Below are 26,966 nucleotides of genomic sequence, written 5' to 3'. Positions count from 1 at the left end.
GTTTAATAGTGCTTCATATGCATTGCATTCTTTTCTGGCTTTCTCACATTTCTTGAGTCTTAATTTGCAAGGAATGTAGGATCTGCAGTCTCCTCATAGTGTTTTCGCACCTGACTATTCTTCTCACAATACGAACACCTTTGATATCCATGCAGAATTTAGCTGTGCCTGTAATCTCTATGCTTGATACTTGTCTGTACTGTTAAATAGTCCTTGACAACAACTGATCTAGTTCCAATGTAGACTTGGCCTCTCTGTATCAGAATCGTCCTCATTCCTCAACTGACTTGAATGATGTGATGCCCTGTTAATCTATATGTGGCTGCAAGACTGGAAGACGAAATAAAAATGAATATGTCTTCCACAAATAAAGAGCACTGGATAGTGCACTTTACCACGAATGCAATACAATCAAGAGCTGTTGAAAACATAGTCACTTTTGTATAAAAAACAATCTTGTAGGATCTCTCCATTCTGATGTCTAAAATAACAATATTATGAAAAGGAAAGCTGCCACTCACCACATAGCGGAGGTGCCGAGTCACAGATAGGCACAACAAGAAGACTGTCACAAATAAGATTCCGGCCAGCAAGGTCTTTGTCAAACACACACACACACACACACACACACACACATACACACACACACACAGCTGCTCTCTGGCAACTCAAGCCACACGATCTATATGCAACTCAGTACCTCCGCTATATGGTGAGTGGCAACTTTCCTTTTCATAATATTGTCACATCCCATCCCGGATTTTCCATTGCGCAATGTCTAAAATAGTGTTAAGAGAGTAAGAATTTAAAATAAAAATTAAAAAAAAAGACCTTGTCAAGGTTATAAAACAATTGGATGTTGCTTGCATATGAAAGCCTGCTTTACAGCCACTTACAATAGAGGCTGTAGCGACTAAGCAGCTGCTTGAATTCTAGTATACCAACAAGGCACCAACTGACCACCTGCTTTTAAGTCCTCTCTCTTACATCTGGCATACCAATGTTACAACAACTACTTGGCACCTACATGTCCTTCACTGACTTAAGGAGAGGAACTGAAATGGCTTTCTAACATTACTCTGGGAACTGTTCAGTTTTCTGTATTTAGTTTAAAATTTGGAGCAGGATTTTCTTAACATTTCCAATAATAAGGGCAGTAGCTCACAATTGGTTGACCTCTTACTTTAGCAACAGACAGCAAAAGGTCATTATTCACAATGTTGATAATGGCTGTGATGTGGGGGGGTGGGGGGGGGGGGTGCGCCCTAGGGACCAGTGTCGGGGTCACTCCTGCTCCTTATTTATATAAATGATATGCCCTCTAGTATTACAGGTAACTCTAAAATATTTCTGTCTGCTGATGACACTAGCCTGGTAGTAAAGGAGGTTGTGTGCAACATTGGCCCAGTTTCAAATAGTGCAGTTCATGACTTAAGTTCATGGCTTGTAGAAAATAAATTAATGCCAAATCACAGTAAGACTCAGTTTTTAGTTTCCAACACACAATTCAACAAAACCTGACGTTTTAATTTCACAGAATGGGCATATGATTAGTGAAACTGAACAGTTCAAATTTCTAGGGGTTCAGATAGATAGTAAACTGTCGTGGAAAGCCCAAGTTCAGGATCTTGTTCAAAGACTTAAGACTGCCATTTTTACTATTTGAATGGTATATGAAATGAGTGATTGATTGACACGAAAATTAGACTAATTTGCTTATTTTCATTCGCTTATGTCTTATGGTATTATATTTTAGGGTAACTCTTCCCATTCTAAAAGGATATTTTTGGCTCAGAAATGGGCTGTTCGGGAAATAAGTGGTGTAAGTTCATGAACCTCTTGTCCACTCCTGTTTATGAGTCTGCGTATTTTGACATTAGCCTCTCAATGTGTGTGTGTGTGTGTGTGTGTGTGTGTGTGTGTGTGTGTGTGTGTGTGTGTTCCGTACTGTAATTTCTTGTTAACAATATTAGCTTATTTCCATGAATAAGCAGCTTTCCCTCAGTTAATACTTGGCAGAAATCAAACCTGTATCTGGATTGGACTTCCTTAACTCTTGTGCAGAAAGATGTGCAGTATACTGCTGCATCCATTTTCAGTAAGCTACTGCTCAAATTCAAAAATCTCAGCAGTAATCCACACGCTTTCAAAACAAAGCTGAAGAGTTTCCTCATGGCTACTTCTATTCTATCGAGGGATTCCTTGAAAAATTAAGCTGATTCTTGTTGTATTGTTGGTTGTGTTTACTTAAACTTATGGCTTGACTTTTTCGGGTTCATAAACATTTCATTTTTATGTCATTACTTTTATGTTGTAATTTCATGTACTGACATGTTCCATGACCTTGGAGATCTGCTCCTCAATTTGGTGCTATGGAACTTGACGTGTAAATAAAATAAAATAATGCAGCTTATAGGAAGTAAAGAATTTTTAATGACATGGAGCTGTGTCCTGCTGTGGACAGTGCTATATCCACTTCCTCAAAGAGAAGGTACTGTTCATCACTGGTAGAACAGAAGTCCCAACATCACTTCTCATTATCACACTGTCACAAAAGACAGCCAGAGCCTGGCTTGCAGTGGTGGTGATGTTTTTGAAGAAAAAGAAGCTCTTGTCCTTTATTACAGAATTAGTAGGGAGCTCACATCTCCCTCTGAAAGTCTAAAGTCTCCGAATCACTACCTAAAGTCTCAGAATAGCTATGCACATATCTGCTTGTTTAATTAAATGGGTGAAGAAGATCAGAAACTGAAGCCATGGTCTTGTTTCTTTCTCTTTAATTATAGGTACCCATTTTGCCGTTTCTGTCCTAAAGGCTGCTAGATTCTCACCAGATGACATGCCCTTGGAGCTCTGCAGAACCACCAGTCTGCCCGACTGTAGAGTGGCATTCATCATTTCATTGAGGAACAGGTGGCTTTTGGGGATGCCCTGTGAAGGGCGAATTAATATTGTGGTGAACTGTTTGGTTATATGATCCATTCATTTCTGGGCCTTCTATCTACATTCAGACACAACCAGTTGGCTCTACAATGCACAGTTTGGGTTGCTGAGGCCCCATTTGTAAAGCTTACTTTTGGGTGCTGTGCTCTGTCTGGTAGATGTATCCAGATTGGAAAGTGGTCACTGAAGTGCAGATTATCACTCACCTTCCACTGAGCAGGCTGTGAGAGAGTTGGAGTCCTTAAGCATAGATCTATGACAGAATTAATCTGTAGCACTGCTAAAATGATAGGTTTTCAATCACCACAAAGTTCTCAATAGCTTGAACCCACGTGCAGGAGGCAGTGAAGCTCACAGTGCATGATGTGTGTGAAACTGCTCACAGAGTAGAAACCTGCGGGCAACCGTGTGATAAGATTGTGCAGAGCATCAATTGCTAGATCATTACAAGGCAGGTAAAGGCTAAATATTGACGCAAGAATGTAGTTGTTCTCAAAGGAAAGAGATGAGATATGGTATTCATAATTTATTAAGGTGGCAATGTGCCTATAGCCCTCCCTCCATCCTTTATGTGGAGACTATAATCCTCGAATGGGGTGTCAATCTCTTTACAATGGATCTTCAACATGTTAATTCCTTCACATGGGCTGTAAACTATTTCCTGGCTGTGTTAGGGGTTGTGTCCTTGGCTATTGAGTGTGACACAGCCAGCTTCCAGTATCTGGGAGGCAAACCCTTTTCTTCAAGCTGTTTTGGAGATGATGAGTTGGTCTTTCTGTAATCCTTCAATATGAATTGCGATTGCAATCTATTAGGTTAACTTAAGAGCTCGTGACTTTCCAACGGTGGCAGTGTTTTCCTTTTGAAACGTTCTGGCAGAAAACAGGGCTCTGAAGGGTAGTGCTATTGGTGGGAGCAGGAAATGGCCAACTGAAAGGCCTGAATTTGGCTCCTGAAGCTGGCAGAGAGAAAGGCTTGAATTTTAAATAATTTTGTGCAGTGGTTTGGGCTTGTGAAACTGAGAAGATGGCTGACAAGTCATGGGCCCACAGAGCTGGAGGTGGTGTTTCCAACTGCATTTCTCAATGACTATGTGTCAGATTAAGACTCGAACTCGGGACCTTTGCAATTTGTGAGTATGTGCTCTACCGGCTAACCTAGCCAAGCACACCTCACAACCCATCCTCATGGCTTTAATTCTGCCAGTACCTCATCTCCTACCTTTCAGACTTCACAGAAGCTCTCCTGCAAAACTTGCAAGAAAGGATGTGAGTCATGCCTGGGTAGCTCAGTTGGTAGAGCACATGCATTTATGGAGTCAGTAAGTGAACAACAAAGCCATTATTTAAATAATGCCTACATGAATCCAAAAGTGCATTCCTGTTCACAGATGTGGAATTCAGCATAAGAATTGTCTGTTTTCTTTGCAAATTTTACTGTTTAGTGACTGAGCATGTGCTCAATAGGGTGAGACCTCAAATTAGGTTTTAGAGCTAAGTAGCTATATCGACTGAGGTGTTTAGTAAACAAGACAGACTTTGCTAAGTTTAACTGATGTCAACAAATTATTTTTGTTTTCATGGAAACTTGAGGTATGGTGTTTTGGTGTGACCTTTAATCCTGCTGGCTTTGAACTGTTATCTTGTTTTGTTTTTAATGGAGATCATTGGCAGAAGTTGCAAGAACCCAGCTGGGGGTAGTGTATCAACTGCCAGCAGTGTAGAGGGGGCAGACAAAAAATACAGAAATGTCAAGTCAGAACCCCTTACCATGCCTAATATGGTGTAGGAAAACCACTGTCATTGAAAACTGCTCCCAGGGATCTCAAAATGGATAAAAACAGCACCTGTATGGTTTTCAAGGTACTCTTATTCCATTCTTCCTGCAAAATGGGGCAAGGTCATGCAACAAAGATGGAGGTGGATAGCCATCACCCATGTTCTTTGAAAAATAGACCACAAAAGCTCAATAACATTGAAATCTGGTGATTGGTGGCCAGGGAAGATGCAACAATTCATTCTCGCACTAACAAAACAACTCCTACACAGTGCAAGTTGTATGAACAGGTGACCTGTCATCTTGGAACACAGCATCACCATTGAGGAACAAACACTGTACCTCCGAATGGACTTTATCTGCCAAAATGATCATATAATCCTTGGCAGTAATGCAACCTTGCAGAGTGAACATGGCATCCATGAGATACTATGAAATGGCTGCCCAAATCATTACCAAACGCCCAACATGTTTCACTCCTCTTAGGATGTAAACTTGATCAGAAGTTGAAACTTCCTGGCAGATTAAAACTGTGTGCCCGACCGAGACTCTAACTCGGGACCTTTGCCTTTCGCGGGCAAGTGCTCTACCAACTGAGCTACCGAAGCACGACTCACGCCCGGTACCCACAGCTTTACTTCTGCCAGTACCTCGTCTCCTACCTTCCAAACTTTACAGAAGCTCTCCTGCGAACCTTGCAGAACTAGCACTCCTGAAAGAAAGGATACTGCGGAGACATGGCTTAGCCACAGCCTGGGGGATGTTTCCAGAATGAGATTTTCACTCTGCAGCGGAGTGTGCGCTGATCAGAAGTTGTCTACAGTATGCAACAAGACGCATCTAATCAAATGACTTTTGCTCAATGCTGCACAGTCCCAGACCATGTTCTATGGCTTTAGCACCATGTTTTCCTGTTACAGGTATTTGCATCACTGACTAATTATTTTGGGAGCTTCCCTGCAATTCCGTACTTACGGAGCTCGCTTCTTCTTGTTTTTGTGCTGACAAGGGTTCATGAGTACAGCAGTACTGCAGGGACTTACGCAGCTGTCATCCTCTTAGTTTTCATAATAATTCTCTTTAACAACTGTTTATCACAAACACTCAACACATACTTTCACCCATGTTGTGACTTAGCAGATGATATTTTTTCACTTTCCCTGTATGTGGTATGAATCTCTGATACAGTGCCTCTTGAGACATTGAACACTTTGGCTACCTTGGTTATGGAAGCACCAACTGTAAGAGTATCAATAATTTGTCCACATTCAAATTCTCTTAACTCCAAAATAAAACACTCATAACTACACAGAACATTGTTCTGAAAACAACTGGAACTTTTAACTTATTGAGGCCATTGCGCAGGTGCCATTCTTGGTCAACTACTACAGCACAAACTGCAGGCATGGGTTAGCATCTGCATTATGTTCAAGCATGCATTTCTCTCAGCATTTACATACACTACTGGGGGAAAAAAAAAGGAATAGCAACACCAAGGAGGAGTTGTGCGACATAAACGAAAGTTTGTAGGCATGTTTATACATCTGAAAGATGATGTCTATTAAAATTTGATGCCCGTCTCATAAGAGCATTGCCAGTAATGCCACTATGACAATGCACTTCAGGTTTGTTTTAAATACCACCACAATGGTAGTGAGGATTAGTTACCTTTGAGATTGGAAGTGGCAAGTTGAGGGGAAAGGGAATGAGTGGAAAGTGGGATGATATGGGCAAAGAGACGGGAAGCAAAACAGCTACTTAACAATACACAATTCTCAGGGTTGATACCAGGATTTATTCATGGCTGCCAAAAGACAAACCGAACTGACAGGCAGACTTTGATGGGAGTGCTGTAGTGAAAGTACAATCAAACTGCTGGCAATGCAGCTGAATATGTGCTCGAGTCAGTTGGTTGTTTCTCCCTGTGGTGATGCGTATGTGGTGGGCAGTGTGTATTTTTGGCATAGGCCACAGCTGGTGTCTGCTGTTGGCAGCAGTGCTGCACGGAAGCCAAGTCTCATGAATGCCGTAATTGATGTTTCTATTCCAGGAACTTCAAGTGGCCTCTCCTACTGAATCTCGCTTAGACACGTCTCTTCTGGAGTCCCCAAGTCAACTCTCCCACACCCGGATGGTCTCTTAGCATTCTGCAGACCTCACTCTTCAGACGTGGCCACACATCCAATTGGCCAGATCATCATATTCTGCCTGATCAAATTATTTTGCAACATCTTTGTTAATTACAGAGGCTGGACAAAAACATGGAAACACCAAAAACACAACAGATTCCCATGACCAATATGGTCTAGAAACCCAATGGCACCCACAATCACATCCAGTCATCTCAAAACGAATAAATACAGACCATGTCTGGTTTTCAAAGGAATCTTATATCACTCTTCCTGCAAAATAGTGGCACGTTTGGGTAATGACGGAGATGGATATCAATCAGTCACCTTTCTTCCCAGAGCAGACCACAACGGCTCAATTATATAGGTATTACTGTGGTGGCTAGGGGAGATGTGGCAATTCATACTCTTGGTCACAAAACCAGTACTGAACAGTGCAAGCTTTGTGAACATGGACCCTGTTGTATTGGAACACAGATCACCACTGGGGAATAAACATTGTACCACTGGAGGACCTGATCGGCCAAAATGGTCTCACAATCCCTGCACTAATGCAACCTCACAGAATAACCTTGAGCCCATTGAATATCATGATATGGCTGCCCAAATCATCACTGAACTCTTTTCATGTTTTACTCTTGCAATGTAAACTTGGCCAGAATCTGGAAACAGCATTCAACAAGACTCATCCGGTTAAACGACTTCCTTCATTGTTCCATAGTCCACATGTTGTGGCTCTGGCACCATGTTCTGCTGTTATGAGCAGTTGCATTCATTGATGTAGTTTGGAATTCCAACTCACCCTGCAATTACCAGCTTATGGAGCACTCTTCATGTTGTTTTGATGCTGAAAGGATTTGTGAGTGTGACATTCAGTTCTGCAGTGACTTCTGCAGCTGTTGTCCTCTTATATTTGATGACAATCCTCTTCAAAGACTGTGTCATGATAATTCAACAAACCCTTTCTTCTGTGTTGTGACTTAGTGGATGATGTTTTTCCACTTTCCACATGTCTGGCATAAATCTCTGCTTTGGTTGTTCTTGAAACACCAAATACTTTGGCTACCTTGGTCATGGATACACTCACCATACAAGCACCAACAATCTGGCCATGATCAAATTCACTAACTTTGACATCAAGCACTCACAATTTCACAGAACACAGTTCAGATCCTGACTGACACTTGCAACATATTGACAATATCGCCAAGATGCCACTCATGATCAAATGCAAGAGTGAAACCTGCAGGGTTGGCTAGTATCTGCATTTATGTTCAAGCATACATTTCTCACAGTGTTTCCATATTTTTGTCCAGCACCTGTACATTTTGTAGTCCAGTGGTTACATGGCAGAATCATTTTGAGAGCAGTTGCATTTTTACAGGCCATTTATTGGTGGTACAGAAGTAGTTACAATTGTAACTATGTCTCATGTGTCCAAGTGAGGCTGGCGACTCTTATGCAGATCGATTTAATAGTGTAACAGATTAGAAGATTAATCCAGATCTGCCAATAAAAGTGTGTGTCATATATTTTGTTTTGCGTACTGCACGTCTCAGAGCCGCATGGATTCTGGCCTTGGAACTTCAAGCAATGCCACTGAAGTTCTCAGGCACAGATGAAAGGTACAGGCCACAACTGTTGAACTTCAGTATAACAGCCATTTTAACAGAGAAGTTTTTATCTGTTTTTCGGATTCTGGTGGGCTGATGTGCTTATTGCAGTTGGAGGTTTGGATGAGAGCTCAAAAGTTTCTCTTAGGGATAATTATAGACTCTGCAGACAAAGTATCATCTGTTATGTAAAACAGAACCACACCAGTGCAGTCTGATGTTTCTGTTTTATATTATGGATTTGAAATTACCAAATTGGCTGTAAGAGATAGACTTGCTAGCTTCTACATATTGATGTGGCAGTCACAGCTTCCACTTATATTTGTGTAAAACAGTTACTTAATCCTACTGACTTTTTAGTCTAAGCGACAAATGGTGGTGTGAACAATGACAGTTTCAGAGCACGATACAGATTTTTCACTTCAGTGTAGGGGGATTCGCTGTGTTGATTTTATTTTTATCAATGAATGCTGAGGACTTAACTCCAGAATTCAAAATTCCCACTGCACTTTATGCAGAAAAATAGCAATGATGTGGTGTTCCAGGTTCATATGCTGCTATTGTCACATTTGCTACAAACTGTCTAACTTTTGCAATTTATATTGGTGCACCCATAAACCACGGACCATGCCACTAGTGGGGTGGCCTGCATGCCTCAGCGTTACAGATAGCCATACTGTAGGTGCAACAGCATTGGAGGGGTACTTGTTCAGAGTTCAGACAAACAGGTGGTTTCTACAGAGGGGCAGCAGCTGTTTCAGTAATTGCAGCAGGGGCAGCAGTTTGGATGAGTGACTGATCTGGTCTTATAGCATCAACCAAAACTGCCTTGCTGTAGTCGTACTGCAATGATTGAAAGCAAGGGGAAACTACAGCTGTAGTTTTTTTCAAGGGTGTGCAGCTCTACTGTATGGTTAAATGATGATGGGTAAAATATTCTAGGGGTAAAATAGTCTCTCATTTGGATCTCTGGGCAGGGATTCCTCGGGAGGATGTCATTAGAAACAAAATTGACACTCTATGGACTGCAGCGTGGAATTTTAGATTCCTTAATCAGGCAAATAGGTTAGAAAATTTAACAAGGGAAATTAATAGGTTGAAGTTTGGTGGGAGGAGGAGGGGGAGGAGGCAAAAGCCTCTGGTCACGTGAGTAATGGCTATAAATACAAAATTAAATGGGGATAATGCAGGCACAGGTTTAATAATGAATAAGAAGATAGGAATGTGGGTAAGTTGCTAAGTACAGCATAGTGAATAAATTATCACCACACCACAATAGTACAGTGTCAACTAGCTCCAAAGATGAGAAGACTGAAGAAATGTATGATGAGATAAAACCACTCAGCCTGCAAGATCCGGGCAGTCACAGAGGGTGGGAGTATTGGTAGTTCCAACATTAGGCGCGTTATGGGGCCCCTTAGGGACTTGGCTGACAAGAAGGGTAAGAAAACCAATGTGCACTCCATGTGCATACTGGGTGGAGTCATTCTAGAGGTGGAAAGGGTCCTCCCGGATGCCATGAAGAGCACAGGCTGCAGCCAACTGCAGGTGGTTGCACACGTCAGTACCAATGATGTGTGTCACTTTGAATCAGAAGAGATTCTCTCTGGTTTCGATTGGCTAACAGAAGTGGTAAATGCTGCCAGTCTTGCTTGCAAGATGAAAGCAGAGCTGACCATTTGCAGCGTAGTCGACAGGACAGACTGCGGATCTCTGTTACAGAGCCGAGTGGAGGGTCTGAATCAGACGCTCAGACGGTTCTGCGACCATGTAGGCTGCAGATTCCTCGATTTGCGCCAAAGGGTAATTGGGTTTTGGGTTCCGCTGAATGGGTCAGGTGTCCACTACATGCAGGAGGCAGCTACACAGGTAGCAGGGCCTGTGTGGCATGGACTGAGCGGTTTTTTAGGTTAGAGGGTCTCGGGAAAACACAAGAAGGGCTTCAGTCACAAAGGGTGCAGGCTGAACACAGGAAGAACATAGATACACTAACCATCGGTAAAACAGTTGTAAATTGATTTAGCTGTGTTGGGAAAGTACCAGAGCTCCAAGCGCTAATACAGAGCACTAATGCTCAAATCGTTATAGGCACTGAAAGCTGGCTAAAGCCGGATGTAAGCTCAGCTGAAATTTTTGTGAAGAACCTAATGGTGTTCCGAAAGGGTAGGCTAAACACAGTTGGCGGCGGCGTGTTTGTTGCTGTCAGAAGTAGTTTTACTTGTCGCGAAATTGAAGTAATTACTTCCTGTGAGTTAGTATGGGCAGAGGTCACTGTTGGCAACCAGAATACAATAATAATTGTATCCTTTTATCAACTTCCCAATTCAGATGACACAGTTGTTGAAAGGTTCAAAGAAAAATTGACTTTGGTTTCAAACATGTACCAGACTCATACAATAATAGATGGTGGTGACTTTAATTTACCCTCGATATGTTGGTGAAAATACATGTTTAATCCTGGATGTAAGCATAAAATATCATCCGAAATTGTGCTAAACGTATTCTCTGAAAATTATTTCGAGCAGTTAATTCATGAGCCCACGCGAATAGTAAACGGTTGTGAAAACACACTTGACCTCTTAATAACAAATAATCCTGAGTTAATAACCAGCATCAAAACCAATATAGGGATTAGTGAACACAGGGTTGTTGTAGCGAGATTGAATATTGTAATCCCCAAATCCTCAAAAAATAAGTGAAAAATATACCTATTCAAAAAAGCAGATAAAAATTCACTTGACGCCTTCCTGAGAGACAACCTCCACTCTCTCCAAATTAATAATATAAGTGTAGACCAGATGTGGCTTAAATTCAAAGAAATAGTATCGGCAGCGATTGAGACATTTATACCAAATAAATTAACAAACAACGGAGCTGAACCTCCTTGGAACACTAAACAGGTTAGAACACTGTTTCAGAAACAACGAAATAAACGTACCAAATTTAAACAGACGCAAAATCCCCAAGATCGGCGATCTTTTACAGAAGCTCAAAATTCAGTGCGGACTACAATGCGAGATGCTTATAACAGTTTCCACAGCGAAACTGTCTCGAAACCTGGTAGAAAATCCAAAGAGATTCTGGTCGTATGTGAAGTAGCAATCAATGCCTTCTTTACGCGATAGCAATGGAGATACTGTCGAAGACAGTGCTGCCAAAGCAGAGTTGCTAAACACAGCCTTCTGAAATGCCTTCACAAAAGAAGACGAAGTAAATATTCCAGAATTTGAATTGAGAACAGCTGCCAACATGAGTAATGTAGAAGCAAATATCCTCGGAGTAGTGAAGCAACTTAAATCACTTAATAAAAGCAAGTCTTCCGGTCCAGACTGTATACCAATTAGGTTCCTTTCGGAGTATGCTGATGTATTAACTCCATACTTAACAATCATATACAACCGTTTGCTCAAGGAAAGATCCATACCCAAAGACTGGGAAGTTGTACAGGTCACACCAATATTCAAGGAAGGTAGTAGGAGTAATCCACTAAATTACATGCCTGTATCATTAATGTCGATATGCAGCAGATTTCTGGAACACACATTGTGTTTGAACATTATGAATTACCTCGAAGAAAATGGTCTAATGACATACAGTCAACATGGGTTTAGAAAAAATCATTCCTGTGAAACACAACTAGCTCTTTATTGACATGAAGTGTGTGTGCTATTGACAAGGGATTTCAGATTGATTCTGTATTTCTGGATTTCCGGAAGGCTTTTGACACTGTACCACACAAGTGGCTCATAGTGAAATTGCGTGCTTATGGAATATTGTCTCAGTTATGTGACTGGATTTGTGATTTCCTGTCAGAGAGGTCACAGTTCGTAGTAATTGATGGAAAGTCATCGAGTAAAACCAGAGTGATTTCTGGTGTTCCCCAAGGTAGGGTTATCGGCCCTTTGCTGTTCCTTATCTATATAAACAATTTGGGAGACAATCTAAGCAGCCGTCTTTAGTTGTTTGCAGATGACGCTGTCGTTTATCGACTAATAAAGTCATTAGAAGTTGAAAACACAAACTGCAAAAAAATTTAGAAAAGATATCTGAATGGTGCAAAAAGTGGCAGTTGACCTGAAATAACGAAAAGTGCGAGGTCATCCACAAGTGCTAAAAGGAACTCAAACTTCGGTTACATGATAAATCAGTCTAATCTAAAAGCCATGCATTCAACTAAATACCTAGGTATTACAATGATGAACAACTTAAATTGGAAGGAAAAAAAATGGTTCAAATGGCTCTGAGCACTATGGGACTCAACTGCTGTGGTCATCAGTCCCCTAGAACTTAGAACTACTTAAACCTAACTAACCTAAGGACATCACACACATCCATGCCCCAGGCAGGATTCGAACCTGCGACCGTAGCAGTCGCACGGTTCCGGACTGCGTGCCTAGAACCGCGAGACCACCGCGGCCGGCAATTGGAAGGAACACACAGAAAATGTTGTGGGGGAAGGCTAATCAAAGACTATGTTTTATTGGCTGGACACTTAGAAAATGTAACAGACCTACTAAGGAGACTGCCTACACTACGCTTGTCCGTCCTCTTTTAGAATACTGCTGCGCGGTGTGGGATGCTTACCAGATAGGACTGACGGAGTACATCAAAAAAGTTCGAAGAAAGGCAGCAAGTTCTGTATTATCGTGAAATATGGGAGAGAGTGTCACAGAAATTATACCAGATTTGGGCTGGAAATCATTAAAAGAAAGGCGTTTTTCGTTGCGATGGAATCTTCTCACGCAATTCCAATCACTAACTTTCTCCCCCGAATGCGAAAATATTTTGTTGACACCGACCTACACAGGGAGGAATGATCACTGCGATAAAATAAGGGAAATCAGAGCTCGTATGGAAAGATATAGGTGTTCATTCTTTCCGCGCACTATATGAGATTAGAATAATACAGAATTGTGAAGGTGGTTCAATAAACCCTCTGCCAGGCACTTAAATGTAATTTGGAGAGTATCCATGTAGATGTAGAATTGTGGAAGAAAGCTGTATACATGAAAGAGACCTGGAGACACCGGAACATTTCATTTCAGACTGATTATATAATGGCAAGACAGATATTTCAGAACCATGTTTTAAATTGTAATACATTTCCAGGGCAGGTGTGGACTCTGAGCACAACTTACTGGTTGTGAACTGTAGATTAAACTGAAGAAATTGCATTAAGGTAGGAAATTAAGGACATGGAGCATTAGGCAACAGTTGATTAGAACAGGAGAAAGTAATACAGTGGAAGATGAATGGGTAGCCTTGGGAGATGAGTAGCAGAGGATCAAGTAGGTAAAAAGACAAGGCCTAGCAGAAATCCTTGGATAACACAGGAGATCATGAATTTAATTGATGGAAAGAGAAACTATAAAAGTGCAGCAAATAAAGAAGACAAAAAGGATTAGAAATGTCTAAGCAATTATACTGATAGGAAGTGCAAAGTAGCTAATGAGGAATGGCTAGAAAACAAATGTAAAGATGCAGAAGCATAGACCACAAGGGGAAAATAGATACTGTCTACAGGAGAAATTGAAGTGGGCTTTGGATAAAAGAGAAATAACTGTATGAATATCAAGAGCTCAGATGGAAAACCAGTCCTAGGCAATCTGAAGCCAATATTATAGAAACAGAAGAGGATATAGATGAAGATGAAATGACAGAAGTGACATTGCAAAAAGAATTTGACAGAGCGCTGAAATATCTAAGTATAAACAAGGTCCCACGAATAGACAACATTCTGTCACAACTACTAATACTCTTGGGAGAACCAACCATCACAAAACTCTTCCATATAATCAACAAGATGTATAAGACAGGCGAACTTCCCTCAGACTTCAAGACGAATGTAATAATTCCGACTCTGAAGAAAGCAATTGCTGAGAAATGTGAAAATTACTGAACTATCAGTTTACTTAGTAATGGTTGAAAAATACTAGCACGAATTATTTATCAAAGAATGGAAAGACTGGTAGATCCTGACCTCAGTGAAGATCAGTCTGGATTCTGGAGAAATAAAGGCACATGCAAGGCAACACTGAACCTATGACTTATCTTCGAAGATAAGTTAAGGAAAGGCAAACCTATATTTATAGTTTTTGTAGACTTGGAGAAAGCTTTTGACACTCTTGATTGGAATACGTCTTCGAAATTCTGAAGGTAGCAGGGATAAAATACAGGGAGAGAAAGGGTATTCACATCTTGTACAGAAACCGCATGGCAGCTGTAAGAGTCAAGGGGTATAAAGGGAAGCAGATGTTGAGAAGGAAGTGCAACAAGGGTCAGGCCTATCCCCAATATTATTCAATCTGTACATTGACCAAGCAGTAAAGGAAACGAAAGAAAAACTTGGAATAGAAATTAAGGTACAGAGAGAAGAAATAAAAACTTTGAGGTTTGCTGATGACCCTGTAATTCTGTCACAGACAGCAAAAGACGTGGAAGAGCAGTTGAATGGGATGAACACTGTCTTGGAAGGAGGCTATATGATGAAAACCACAAGCAAAACAGCGATAATGGAATTTAGTCTACTTAACTCAAGTGATTCTGATTAGGAAACAAGGCACTTAACATAGGAGACACATTTTGCTATTTGGGAAGCAAAATAACTGACACTAGCTGAAGCAGAGAGGATATAAAGTGAAGACCGGCAATGGCAAGAAACGCGTTTCTGAAGAAAAGAGATTTGTCAACATTGAATATACATTTACATGTCAAGTGATCTTTTTTGAAAGTATTTTGCGGAGTGTAGCCATGTATGGAAGTGAAACATGGATGATGAACAGTTTAGACAACAGGAGAAAAGAAGCTTTTGAAATGTGGTGCTTTAGAAGAATGCTGCAGATCAGATGGGTAGATCGTGTAATTGATGAAGAGGTATTTAACAGAATTGGCAACACAAGAAATTTGTGGCACAACTTTACTAGAAGAGTGGGGTCAGGTGGCAGGACACATTCTGAGACATCATGGGTTCACTAGTTTAAGTACTGGATAGAAGTGTGGGAGGTAAAAACTGTAGAGGGAGACGAAGAGATGAATACAGTAAGCAGATTCACAAGAGTGTAGATGAAGAGGTTTGCACAGAATAGAGTAGCATGGAGAGCTGCATCAAACCAATCTTAAGACTGAAGACCACACCAACAACAACTTCAGTATTTTATCAGTTAAGGCAAACATAGCAGATATGATGCACTGCTTGTGTAAAATAGAATTACAGCAGGCAACCAACCAATAAAGAACACAGACTATGCTACATCTTACTAGTACTGAAACATGTTACATGTTCTTCCCATAACAGCAAACAAGTAACATTGGTTCCCTATACCTACAGGAAGACCGAAAACACATGCAGAAATTCATTTCCTATGCTAGTTCATAATCTTCTGGATATGTCATCAGCCTTCTACTTACATTTAACTTAAGCATATTTTGTAATCAGTTACCATATCTATAATGGTGAAGTAAACAACCATACCTGATATGATACACCTGGCTTTTTATTTGCTCTCAGGATGTTGAGTATACTTTCTGCTGCCCTTACAGGTACAGTGCTCTTTTCAACAACTATCTTGTCACCTGTGGCCATATCTGCAATCATTCTGGCAGCACTCTCCACATACTTCAAATCTGCAGCTCGACCCTGTAAAATGACAATGCATTAAATCCAGGCAAATTATTCCCTTACTAAGCATATGAACATGCGTTTTGGTTCAGGTTAATTGATATATCATCCTAAGTAAATTGGTGGCAGTTGCAAAGTTTGGCAGTAAGTGTTACATACACTTGCTTCACTGATATCTAGAAATAAATCCAATAATATCTGTCTCTTCTTAATAACTCACAATACTTAATATATGGCAATATAAATCCTGACAGCAGAACATTAAATGTTCACAAAATGCAAAAATTTACATAAAACTCATACTAATTATGAGTTTCCCACATGCCAATCAAAGTATAAACTCACATAACTGACTTCTCTGATTTCATTCACCACGAGACAAATTCTAAAATCCCACACAGTTGTTCCTCGAAATGACACTGCTCAAGGTTTCTGCCAGTGGAGCGGCAGTCTAAAGTAAACTACTGTGAAAAATAAGAGGTACACTTCCCTGGTCAAGCGTGAGAACATGATTACAACTTCAACTGATGCAGTAAAATGAAGCACAAATGTGGATAAAAGTAAAGCAATGAGATTTTGATATTTTACATGGTATATGTTTTACATTTACTCTAATTTATCGATAGCCATTATGTCCATATAAAACTAATAGGCTAACTGGATGGAACCAGAAATAAATAGAAGTAAATCTAATTGTAAACGTATTATTTTCTGAAAGAAGGGCTAGATGACATTAGTGGTGGGTTGTTTATGGTCATAAAAAAGTCTTATAACTACAGTGCCCATCACATCAGAAGGTAAGTGGTGTGAAGGGAGAAAAGAATATGGAAGCATGGAGGGAAGGGGGGTCTGTTTACAGACTGTGGCAATTGGGGTTGTAGGCGGTGGGGGCATATAAGACAGGCCATTGATGAAGTTGGCTGCAGCAGCTGTACTAAAATGAAAAGGGTAACTGGCAATAGTGCACCATTAATAAGTAGTCTCCACCCAAGATAGTAAGTCATGGGACAGTTTATTATGGTTTAATAACAATTTTAGAACATTAGTATTGAAGCAAAACATTATTGAAAGCAGATTTAAACAAATATATAACTTTAGTGACAAACAGAAACTGAATGAGACCAAATGTGGAAAAAAAGAATAATTATGGCCATATGTACAATTGTTTGACTTTCTTGATAGCTTGGTTCTGCTGCTCTGGATCTACACAAATCTCAGGCCAGTAGTATTTTGTATGAACCCCTTGACAATCTCACAGATTTAACAATGACAATACAGTGTGTAAAACTGAACTGAATAGTGGCAAAGGAATACTTTTTCCGTGTTACTAGTTTATTTCAAAACTTGTGATGATGCAACTCCATGCATCTTGTAGGTGCTACCTGTGATCCCTTGGTCACAATCAACGAAGAAGAAAAAGCATTTACTTACATATAAAGCAATACTAGAATAGTAGTATCAATCATTTATTTAAATTTATTTCTCTTAATCTCCTTAAGGTCAGTATCTTTGCTTCAATTACATTTAAAAAAAAATGAAGGTGGACACCATACAGGTATCTGACTGCAGTTTATTTTATTCCACTGATCAGTGGCATTGTATCAGTTTATTTTTACAAGATTGAAACACTGATTTATCCTTTTTACATTTGTTGCCCTTTTAAACTGTAAAATACAGGGAGTGAGAGGCTATTTTCAACTGGTATAGTAACCAGATGGCAGTTAAAAAAAGAGTTGAAGGGCATGAAAAAGAAAGGAGTGCGACAGGACTGTAGCCTATCACCACCCTCCTTTAGCCTATACACTGAGTAAGCAGTAACAGAAACAAAATAAAAATTTGGAGTAAAAATTAAAGTTCAGGGAACAGAAATAAAAACTTTTGAGGTGGTTTGGCAATGACACTGTAATTCTGTTACACAGTAAAGAACTTTGAAGAGCAATTAAATTGAGTGGACTGTGTCTTGAACGGAGGATACAAGATGACCATCAACAAAAGCAGAATGAGGATAATGGAATGCAGTCTAACTAAATCAGATGATGCTGAGGGAATTAGATAAGGAAACAAGACATTTAAAATAGTTGATGCGTTTTGTTATGGGCAGCAAAATAACTGATGATGACTGATGTACAGAGATAATAAAATGTAGAGTGGCAATGCAAGAAAAGCCCTTCCAAACAAAAGAAATGTGTTAACATAGGTTAAAGATTTAAGTGTTAGTAAGTATTTTCTTTAAGTATTTGTAGGTAGTTTAGCCCTTTATGGAAGTGGAAATTGGATGATAAGAAGAGAATAGCAGCATTTCAAATGTGGTGCGATAGAAGAACGGTGAAGATTGGAAAGGTAGACCACATAACCGGTGAGGAGATACGAACTGGGCTGAAAAGAAATTTGCACCACAACCTGACTAGAAGAAGGGATCAGTTGACAAGACCCATTCTGAGACATCAAGGGATCACCAATTTAGTATTGGAGGGAAGTGTGGTCAGTAAAAATTGAAGAGGGAGACAGAGATGAAAAACAGTAAGCAGATTCAGAAGGATGTAAGTTGCAGTAGCTATTCGGAACTGAACAGGCTTGCACGGATTATAGTAGTATTGAGAGCTGCATTAAACTAGTCTTCGGACTGAAGACAAAATAAGATTGGCTACATTACAGAATATAGATAATTAAATATTTCACAGAACTATTCCAACAATATCATGAAAAGGATATTTGCTACTCACTATATAGTAGAGATACTGAGTCATACATAGGCACAACAAAAAGACTGTCAGAAGTGAGCTTTTGGTCGATAAGACCTTCGTCAAAAATACACAAAAAACACACACACAACCGGAGTTTCTGGCTGTTGAAGCCAGACTGTGAACAGCAGTGCATGATGGGAGAGACAACCAGGTGGCGGGGGTAAGGAGGAGGCTGGGGCAGGGAGGCGGGACATAGCAGGTTATGGGTGGGGAACGTTAAGTTCTACTTGTGGGAGTGTACAGGTACAAGATGGAGAAAGGGTACGGCAGCCAGGTGCAGGTGTGAGGTTAGACAGCGGAGGGGAGGAGGGAGGTAGCAGGAAAGGAGAGAAGTAAAAAGACTAACTGAACGTTGGTGGAATAGATGGCTGTGTAGTGCTGGAATGGGAACAAGGAAGGGGTTAGATGGGTAAGGACAATGACTGATGAAGGTTGAGGCCAGGAGGGTTACGGGAACACAGGATATGTTGCACACCTGCACAATTCAGAAGAGCTGGTGTTGATGTGAAGGATCCAGATGGCACAGGCTGTGAAGCAGTCATTGAAATGAAGAAATGAAGAATGACATGTTGGGGGGGGGGGGGGAGGAGGTGCTTGCTCAATAACGAGATGGTCCACCTGTTTATTGACCACAGTTTGTATGCCAACAGACAGCTTGTCGATTGTCATGTACACGTAGAATGCAGTACAGTGGTTCCAGCTTAGCTTGTAGATCACATGACTGGTTTTGCAGGTAGCCTTGCCTTTGATGGGCTCTATGATGCTTGTGACAACTGGAGTAGATGGTGATAGGAGGATGTAGGGGACAGGTCTTGCATCTAGGTCTACTACAGGGGTACAACCATGAGGCAAGGGGTTGGGAGCAGGAGTTATGTAGGGATGTACAAGGATATTGTATAGGTTCTAGGGGCAACAGAATACCGCAGTGGGAGGGGTGGAAAGGATAGTGGGTAGACATTCCTCGTTCATGCCCTGAAATAAGGAATGTCCTATCCACTATCCTTCCCATCCCTCCCACGGTGGTATTCTGCTGCCCACCAAACCTACAAATTATCCTCATCCATCTCTACAGAAGCCCTGCTCCCAAACCCTTGCCTCATGGCTCATATCCCTGTAATATACCTAGATGCGAGACCTATCCTGTACACCCTCCCACCAGCACCTACTCCAGTCCATCCACAAGCATCACCTATCCCATCAAAGGCAGGGCTACCTGTGAAACCAGTCATGTTACCAACAAGCTAAGCTGCAATCACTGTGCTGCATTTTACGTGGGCCTGACAACTAACACGCTGTCTGTCCACATGAATAGCCACTGACAAACAGGTGGACCACCCAGTTGCTGACCATGGTGCCCGAAATGACTGTCTTCATTTCAGTGACAGCTTCATAGCCTGTGCCATATAGATCCTTCCCACCAATACCAGCTTCTGTAAATTGTGCAGGTGGGAATTCTTCCTGCCATATATCCTAATTTCCATAACCCTCCAGGTCTCGACCTTCATTGGTCATTGTCTTTACATGTCAGCCCCTTTCCTGTTCCCATATACAGCCCTCTATTCCATCAACACACTTTCAATCTTTTCATTTCTCTTCTTTTGCACTACCCCTCCCCCACCCTCCATTTAAACTCCCAACAGCACCTACCTGCCTGACCCTCTCTTGATCTTGTGCCTGTATGCTCCCACAAGTAGCACTTAGAGAGAGAGAGAGAGAGAGAGAGAGAGAGAGAGAGAGAGAGAGTGTGTACTTTTCTGATGAAGGTCTGGTTGGCCAAAACTCACTACCTGACAGTCTCTTTGTTGCACCTATCTGCAACTCAGCATCTCCTCTATATGGTGAGTAGCAACCATCCTTTTCATAATGTTGTTACATTCCATTGTGGATTTTCCACTGTTTGACAGAACTGTTCCAAGTTATTTATATGGAAGAAAAAGCCAATTGTACAGATGGGTGGTACAGGCTGTTCACATTCAATGTTGTGAAAACATAGCATCAAGAGGTGCAGCTCAGTGGGCAGGTATAAGACAAATCCAAAGGTGCGATACTCAATTCCAAATCAATCTCAAGATATTTTTCTGTTACTTATTGCTTCTTTCATCTCTAGAAAATTATCAGTTAATGTGAAAAGTTTCACAGTGCTTCAGAGTCCACATTAAACTGTTGATACCGTTCCTACTGACTGGGTAAGTCAGCTCAAATGCCACACGAAAGCAAGGGAATAATATCTCCAATAGGATCACACCTAGTAAAGGATTACAAATTTAAACAAATCTTGAGGTGATGACAGATTCACTTTACCTTAGCATCAAGCAAAGAATTCTAAACTTCCAGGCAGATTAAAATTGTATGCTGCATCACAACCTGCATCCAGAACCTTTCATGGGCAGTGCTCTTACCAACTGTAATACACAGATATGATCCAAGACCTAGCACACAATTTTTATCTGCCAGTAAGTTTCAGAAAGTACACACTTCACAGCAAAATGCAAGATTCAATCTGCAGACAACTAGTTGGCAAAACCCAACCCAATGGATAGCTTTGTCCAGATCTGCCAGTTTGAGTGAAATGGATGTTTTATAAGTTTTGGGTATGCAGTCAACATATTATGTTCTTTACACAATATTTCAGCAATTTCCCTAGTTTTCTTGCTTAGTTGTTTATATATGCTTAGATTGTCTCCTAAATCATTTATATAAATTAGGCACAAAAGAGGGTATATAACACTTCCTAATGGAATGCCAGATGTCACCTCTCTTTTACTCATAGACTTTCCATTTATTGTGAACTGTGGCCTTTGTGACAGGAAATCACAAATCCACTCACACAACTGAGGCACACAACTTGACTGGAAGTGCCTTGTTGGGAATGTTGTCAATAGCCTTCTGGAAATCTAGAAATGTGGAATCACACAGTACCCATTACTTCATGTGAATAAAGAGCTATATGTGCTGCACAAAAATGACATTTTCTGTATCCATGCCCACAGTTTTCTTCGAGATAACTGACAATGTTTGAACACGGTATATTTCCAAAATACTACTGCAAATCAACATCATTATATGGGTCTGTAATTTATCGGATTACTCCTATCTGCTTCCTTGAATATTGTGAAGGCACTGATTGTCTCTTGCCACTGGTGTAACCAGAATCTCTTTGGATTTCCTGCCAGATTTCGAGACCAAGTTTTGCTGTGGAATTTATTAAAAGCATTTTGTATTGAAATCTGCAGTAGGGTTCGAGCTTCAGTGAAACATCGCCATTCTTGGGAGATTTTGTGTTCTTTTATATTTGGCATTTTTTTTGTTTTTGTTTTGTGCATGTGTGCCATGGATAATCAGTACCATCTTTTATAAATGTATGCAATTAAATCTCTCAACTGCTGCCAATATTTCTTTGAATTTAAGCCAGTCTGGTCCACACTTATATAGTTAGTTTGGAAGGAGTGGAGACAGTCTGGAAGGCATCAAGCAAATTCTTATCTGCTTATATTAAGTACATATATTTTGCATTAATTTCTGGTGATTTGGACATTGCTGTGTTCAGTTTTGTTACAACGATCTTGTGGTCACTACTCCCTGCATCCATAATGATGCTCCCTATTTGCTTATGTTATTCACTGTTAAGAGGTCAAGTATGTTTTCAAAAACATTTATGCTTTGAGAGGGCTGCTGAGCTAATTCCTCAAAATAATTTTCAGAGAAGGCATTTAGTACAATTTTGGATGAAGTTTCAGCTTACCATTACTTTAAACAACATATCGAGGGTAGAGTAAAGTCACCACCAATTATAGTTGTATGAGTAGGGTACCTATTTGAAATGAGACAGAAGTTAGTTTTCTTTGAACTGTTCAGCAAATGAATCATCTAGGAAGGTGGTGGTGCGTGGTGTGACAAATATAACATCTCCTCATACTCACAGGAACCTTCTACTTCAATTTTGCTACAAGGTAAACTACTACTAACAGCTACAAACATGCAACCACCAACTGTATTTAATCTATGCTTTCGGAGTATCCCAGATTCCTTGCAAAAATTTCAGCTGAACTTACCTCTGACTTCAGCCAGATTTAGGTAACTGTAATGATTTGAACTACGTTTTCTATTAGCATTTGGATCTTGGCTCTTTCGCAACACAACTATGACAATTTAGCAATACAATATGGACTTTTGCTATGTGTACTTTCGTCCTGTGTTCGCCCAGCATCCTTCAAGACTGAAGCCCTTTCTGTACTTTCCTGAGATACTCTAACTTAAAAAACAGCACAATCCATTCCACACAACCCCCGTTATCTGTGTAGCCTCCTCCTGTGTGTAGTGGACCCCCTGACCTATTCAGTGGAATCCAAAACCACACTATTCTATGGCACAAGTTGAGGAGTCTTCAGCCTACGCAGTCGCAGAACGCTATGAGCCTCTGATTTACACTCTCCAATTGGCTTTGTATCAAAGATCTGCAATCAGTCCTTTCAATTATGCTAGAAATGGTGAACTATATCTTCATCTCACATGCAAGACTGGCACTCTTTACCAATTCAGATAACCAGCCAAAACCAGAGAGAATCTCCCATAATCCAAAGTGACACATACTGTTTTTCCAACATGAGCTACCATCTGCAATTGACTGCACCGTGTGCTCATCTGGAAGCACCTGTTCCATATTTGGGATGATCCCCCACCCCTAGTATACACACTGGACTACTACTGTTGCTTGGTAGCCATATCCCTAAGGGAGCCAATTACCAATCTAACTTTGGAGCTCTCAATCACCAGTAATCCCACCTCCTGTAAATGCCCAGACCTTGCAGGCTAAGGTTTCCTCTGAAACAGGGCACACAACTGCATTAGCTGCAGACAGCACTTGAAACCTGTTTGTCAGTCGAACCACAGAGACCTTGCAACCAGTGTCCCAGAAAGTCTTTTGCTGCCTGCCACACCACAAAACAATCCGCCATTCAACCACAGGTGGGGGGAGTCACCCTCAATGTGAGCAGTAAATGGGGTGATCACAGTGGTGGAGTGACTGGGGGACACGTGGGATATACTAAACATACCTTGGATCCCCACATCCAGCCTCCACAGTGATACCCACAGACAACAGCCTCAAGCTGCGTAACCAATGTCAGCACCACCTGGAGGTGTGAGTGAAGGGTCACCAACTCTACTTGCATCTGAACACATCAATCACAGTCCCTATCCATAACAAAGATGGTGGATCTATACACTAGACAATTATTAAAGTGCAGAACTGTGGCTACTTGACACACAAACATACAAGGAATTTAATATTTTACACTAAAATGCACACACTCTCTCTCTCTCTTCTCAGCGATCACAGGCCCTGTAGACCACGTGCTGCATCAACGATCTGCTTCCACCACCTCCTATCTCTCGCAGCCTCTCTCCACTCTGCGGAAATTCCTAATGCTGCGATGTCCTCCTCTATGTCATCTTTCCACCTTGTATGAGGTCGGCCCAATGGTCTTATTGCCTGGAGAGTTCCTTCAAATGCTTTCTTGGTGATTCTGTTGCTTTCCATTCTGGCCCCATGTCCAGCCCATTGTAGTCTCCTACTTTTTAAAATCTGGATGATAGTGGGTTGATTCATTAACTGATGAATTTCATTGTTCTTTTGAATTCTCCATACGCCATTCTCCAACACAGGTCCCCAGATTTTTCTCATTACTTTTCTTTCAAAAACATTCAGTTTTCTCTTTCATTCTTTGTAAGCGTGCAGCTTTCTGAACCGTACAGTACTATGGGGCACATAATAGTGTTGTATATCTTCATCTTTGTGGTGATTGACAAAGCTTTACTTTTGAGTGGGCTGATTAGTGAGTACAGACATCTTGACCCTGAGGCTATTCTTTCATTTATATCCATCGTTATGAAATTTTTACTGTTGAAACGTGATCCAAGGTATTTAAACTAGAGAACTTTTCTGAATTTAGAATGTTGGTCAGTTTCAAAGTAAGGATTTGGGTTTATGACTTGACCTATTTCCATGTATTCGGTTTTCTCTTGGTTAATCAAAAGCCCGATTTTGCTGGCACTCTGCCTGAGAGATCTGTACATGTCTTTCAGTTCTTCTTCAGTTTCACTCAGCAACACTATGTCATCTGCGTAAGCCAGGAGTTTTACTTCACTGTGTTTGAATCGGAGATCATTGTATAGATGTAAATTACTCTCCCGAAACACTTTCTCTAATGCAAGGTTGAAGAGGACACATGAAAGTGTGTCTCCCTGTTGTAAGCCTGTTTTAATTGGAAAGGTGGAGGATACGGATCTTCTGAACTTCACTGCTGCCTGGGAGCCATCCATGCACAGTTGTATCATCCTAATGATTTTACTGGGTATACTAAATTCTCGTATGGTGTTGTAGAGGCTACTTCTGTGGATGCTATCGTAGGCTCGCTGGAAGTCAATGAAGAGACAGTGGATGTTTTTGTTAAGTTCCCAGTATTTCTCAAAGATCTGTCATATAGTAAACAAATTATCAGTTGTGGAGCGGTTTGTTCAAAATCCAGCCTGGTAATCTTGAATAATGTTTTCCACGTAAGGTTTAAGTTTTTCCAGAATGGTCATTGACAGGATTTTGTATGTTATGTTCAGCAAACTGATTCCTCTGTAATTTCCACATTCCACTCTGTTTCCTTTCTTGTGTATAGGACAAATTATTGCAGTTTTCCAATCTTCAGGTAGCGTTTCAGTTTTCCAGATCATTGTGATAAGGTTATAAATTTCTTTGTGTAGTTTGCTTCTGCCCTCTCTTAACATCTCTGCTGATGTCTGGTCCTCGCCTGCTCTCTTGTTGTTTTTGAGCTTTTGAATGGAGCCGATCACTTCCTGTTCTGGGATTCTACATTCGTCATTATTAATGCTGTCACTCTCAGACATTGCGTAATTGAAGGTTATGAGCGGATCAATGCAATTTAACATTTCTGAGAAATACTCTTTCCATCTTTCTAGGATACCTTCCAGCTGCGTTAGCATATTTTGATTTTTGTCTTTTATGAATAGGTTTTCACTTTGATAACCTCTCTTACTTTCCTTTGTATACTGAAACAACTTCTTTGAGTTTCCATTCCTGCTTTCCACTTCTATAATTCTAGGACTCCAGTTATATATTTCCTTTTCTCTGTTCGCAGAACTCCTGCTGTTTCTCTTCTAACCGCATTGAACATCTCCCTCCTGTCCTCACTCTCCTTATTATGCAGCCATAGCATCCTGGTTTCTTTCCTCCTTTCAACTGCTCTCTAACACTTTTCGTTAAACCATTTCTGTTTCTTCGTTTTCTTTTTCTTGCCCAGTGTTTTTTCTGCTGCATCTGTTACTGCAGTCTTTATTCTTTCCCAAGCCTTCTCGACACTATTTTCCTCCTCAGCTTCTTGCAATGCTGTAAATCGGTTATTTATTTCAATCACATAGGCTTCTGTAACAGACAGTTCCTTCAGTCGTTCGATGTCTAAATTTGGTTTTGATGTGGCTTTTGGTTGTTGATTCCAAATCATCTTTATTTTCATCTTTCCTACCACTAGGAAATGATCCGAGCCAATTTCAGCTCCTCTATATGTCCTGACATCTCTTATAAATGAAGTGAAATGTTGATCTGTCATAACATGGTCAATCTGATTTACTGTTTTGCCATCTGGAGAGCACCATGTACCTTTGTGTGTATCTTTGTGAGGGAACATCGTCGAGCAAATTCTCATATTCTTTGACAGTGCAAAGTTGATCATTTTTAATCCATTTTTGTTTGTGGTCAAGTGCTTGCTATGTTTTCCTATTGTGGGGATGACCACATCCTCTTTACCTATTTTTCCATTAAAGTCCCCTAAGATAATTCTCATATTTCTTGTTGGAATACTTTCGACTACTCTCTCTAATTCTTCATAGTACTCATCTTTCTCATTCTCAGTTGAATCTTCAGTCAGTGCATGGACATTTATGAATGTTATATCGTACCACTGGTGTTTGATTGTTATGTACGACATTCTTTTGTTAATGAGATGGAATTCCTTAACCCGATTAACAATCCTGTTCTTAACAGCAAAATCAGTACCAAATTCATGTTGTTTTTCATCTCCCCCATAAAAAGTGACACAATTATCCTCCATGTGTGTCCCTTCTCCAAGTCACCTAC

General features: G+C 40.6%; 1 protein-coding gene across 2 annotated transcripts in view; it reads right to left on the bottom strand.

The window, feature by feature from the left end:
• The window catches only part of LOC126259331 (UDP-glucose 6-dehydrogenase), a 93,504-nt gene that overhangs the window by 38,953 nt on the left and 27,585 nt on the right, over window positions 1-26,966 (bottom strand). For both annotated transcript variants that reach the window (XM_049956027.1, XM_049956028.1), the window contains exon 4: window positions 15,933-16,097. In XM_049956027.1, the coding sequence (XP_049811984.1) occupies window positions 15,933-16,097 (165 nt within the window). The remainder of the gene's footprint in view (window positions 1-15,932; window positions 16,098-26,966) is intronic.

Source organism: Schistocerca nitens, chromosome 5, assembly GCF_023898315.1.
Source record: "Schistocerca nitens isolate TAMUIC-IGC-003100 chromosome 5, iqSchNite1.1, whole genome shotgun sequence".
In the NCBI taxonomy this organism is placed as follows: domain Eukaryota; kingdom Metazoa; phylum Arthropoda; class Insecta; order Orthoptera; family Acrididae; genus Schistocerca; species Schistocerca nitens.
The sequence above is the reverse complement of the archived record's forward strand: the minus strand, read 5'-3'. Positions and strand labels throughout refer to the sequence as shown.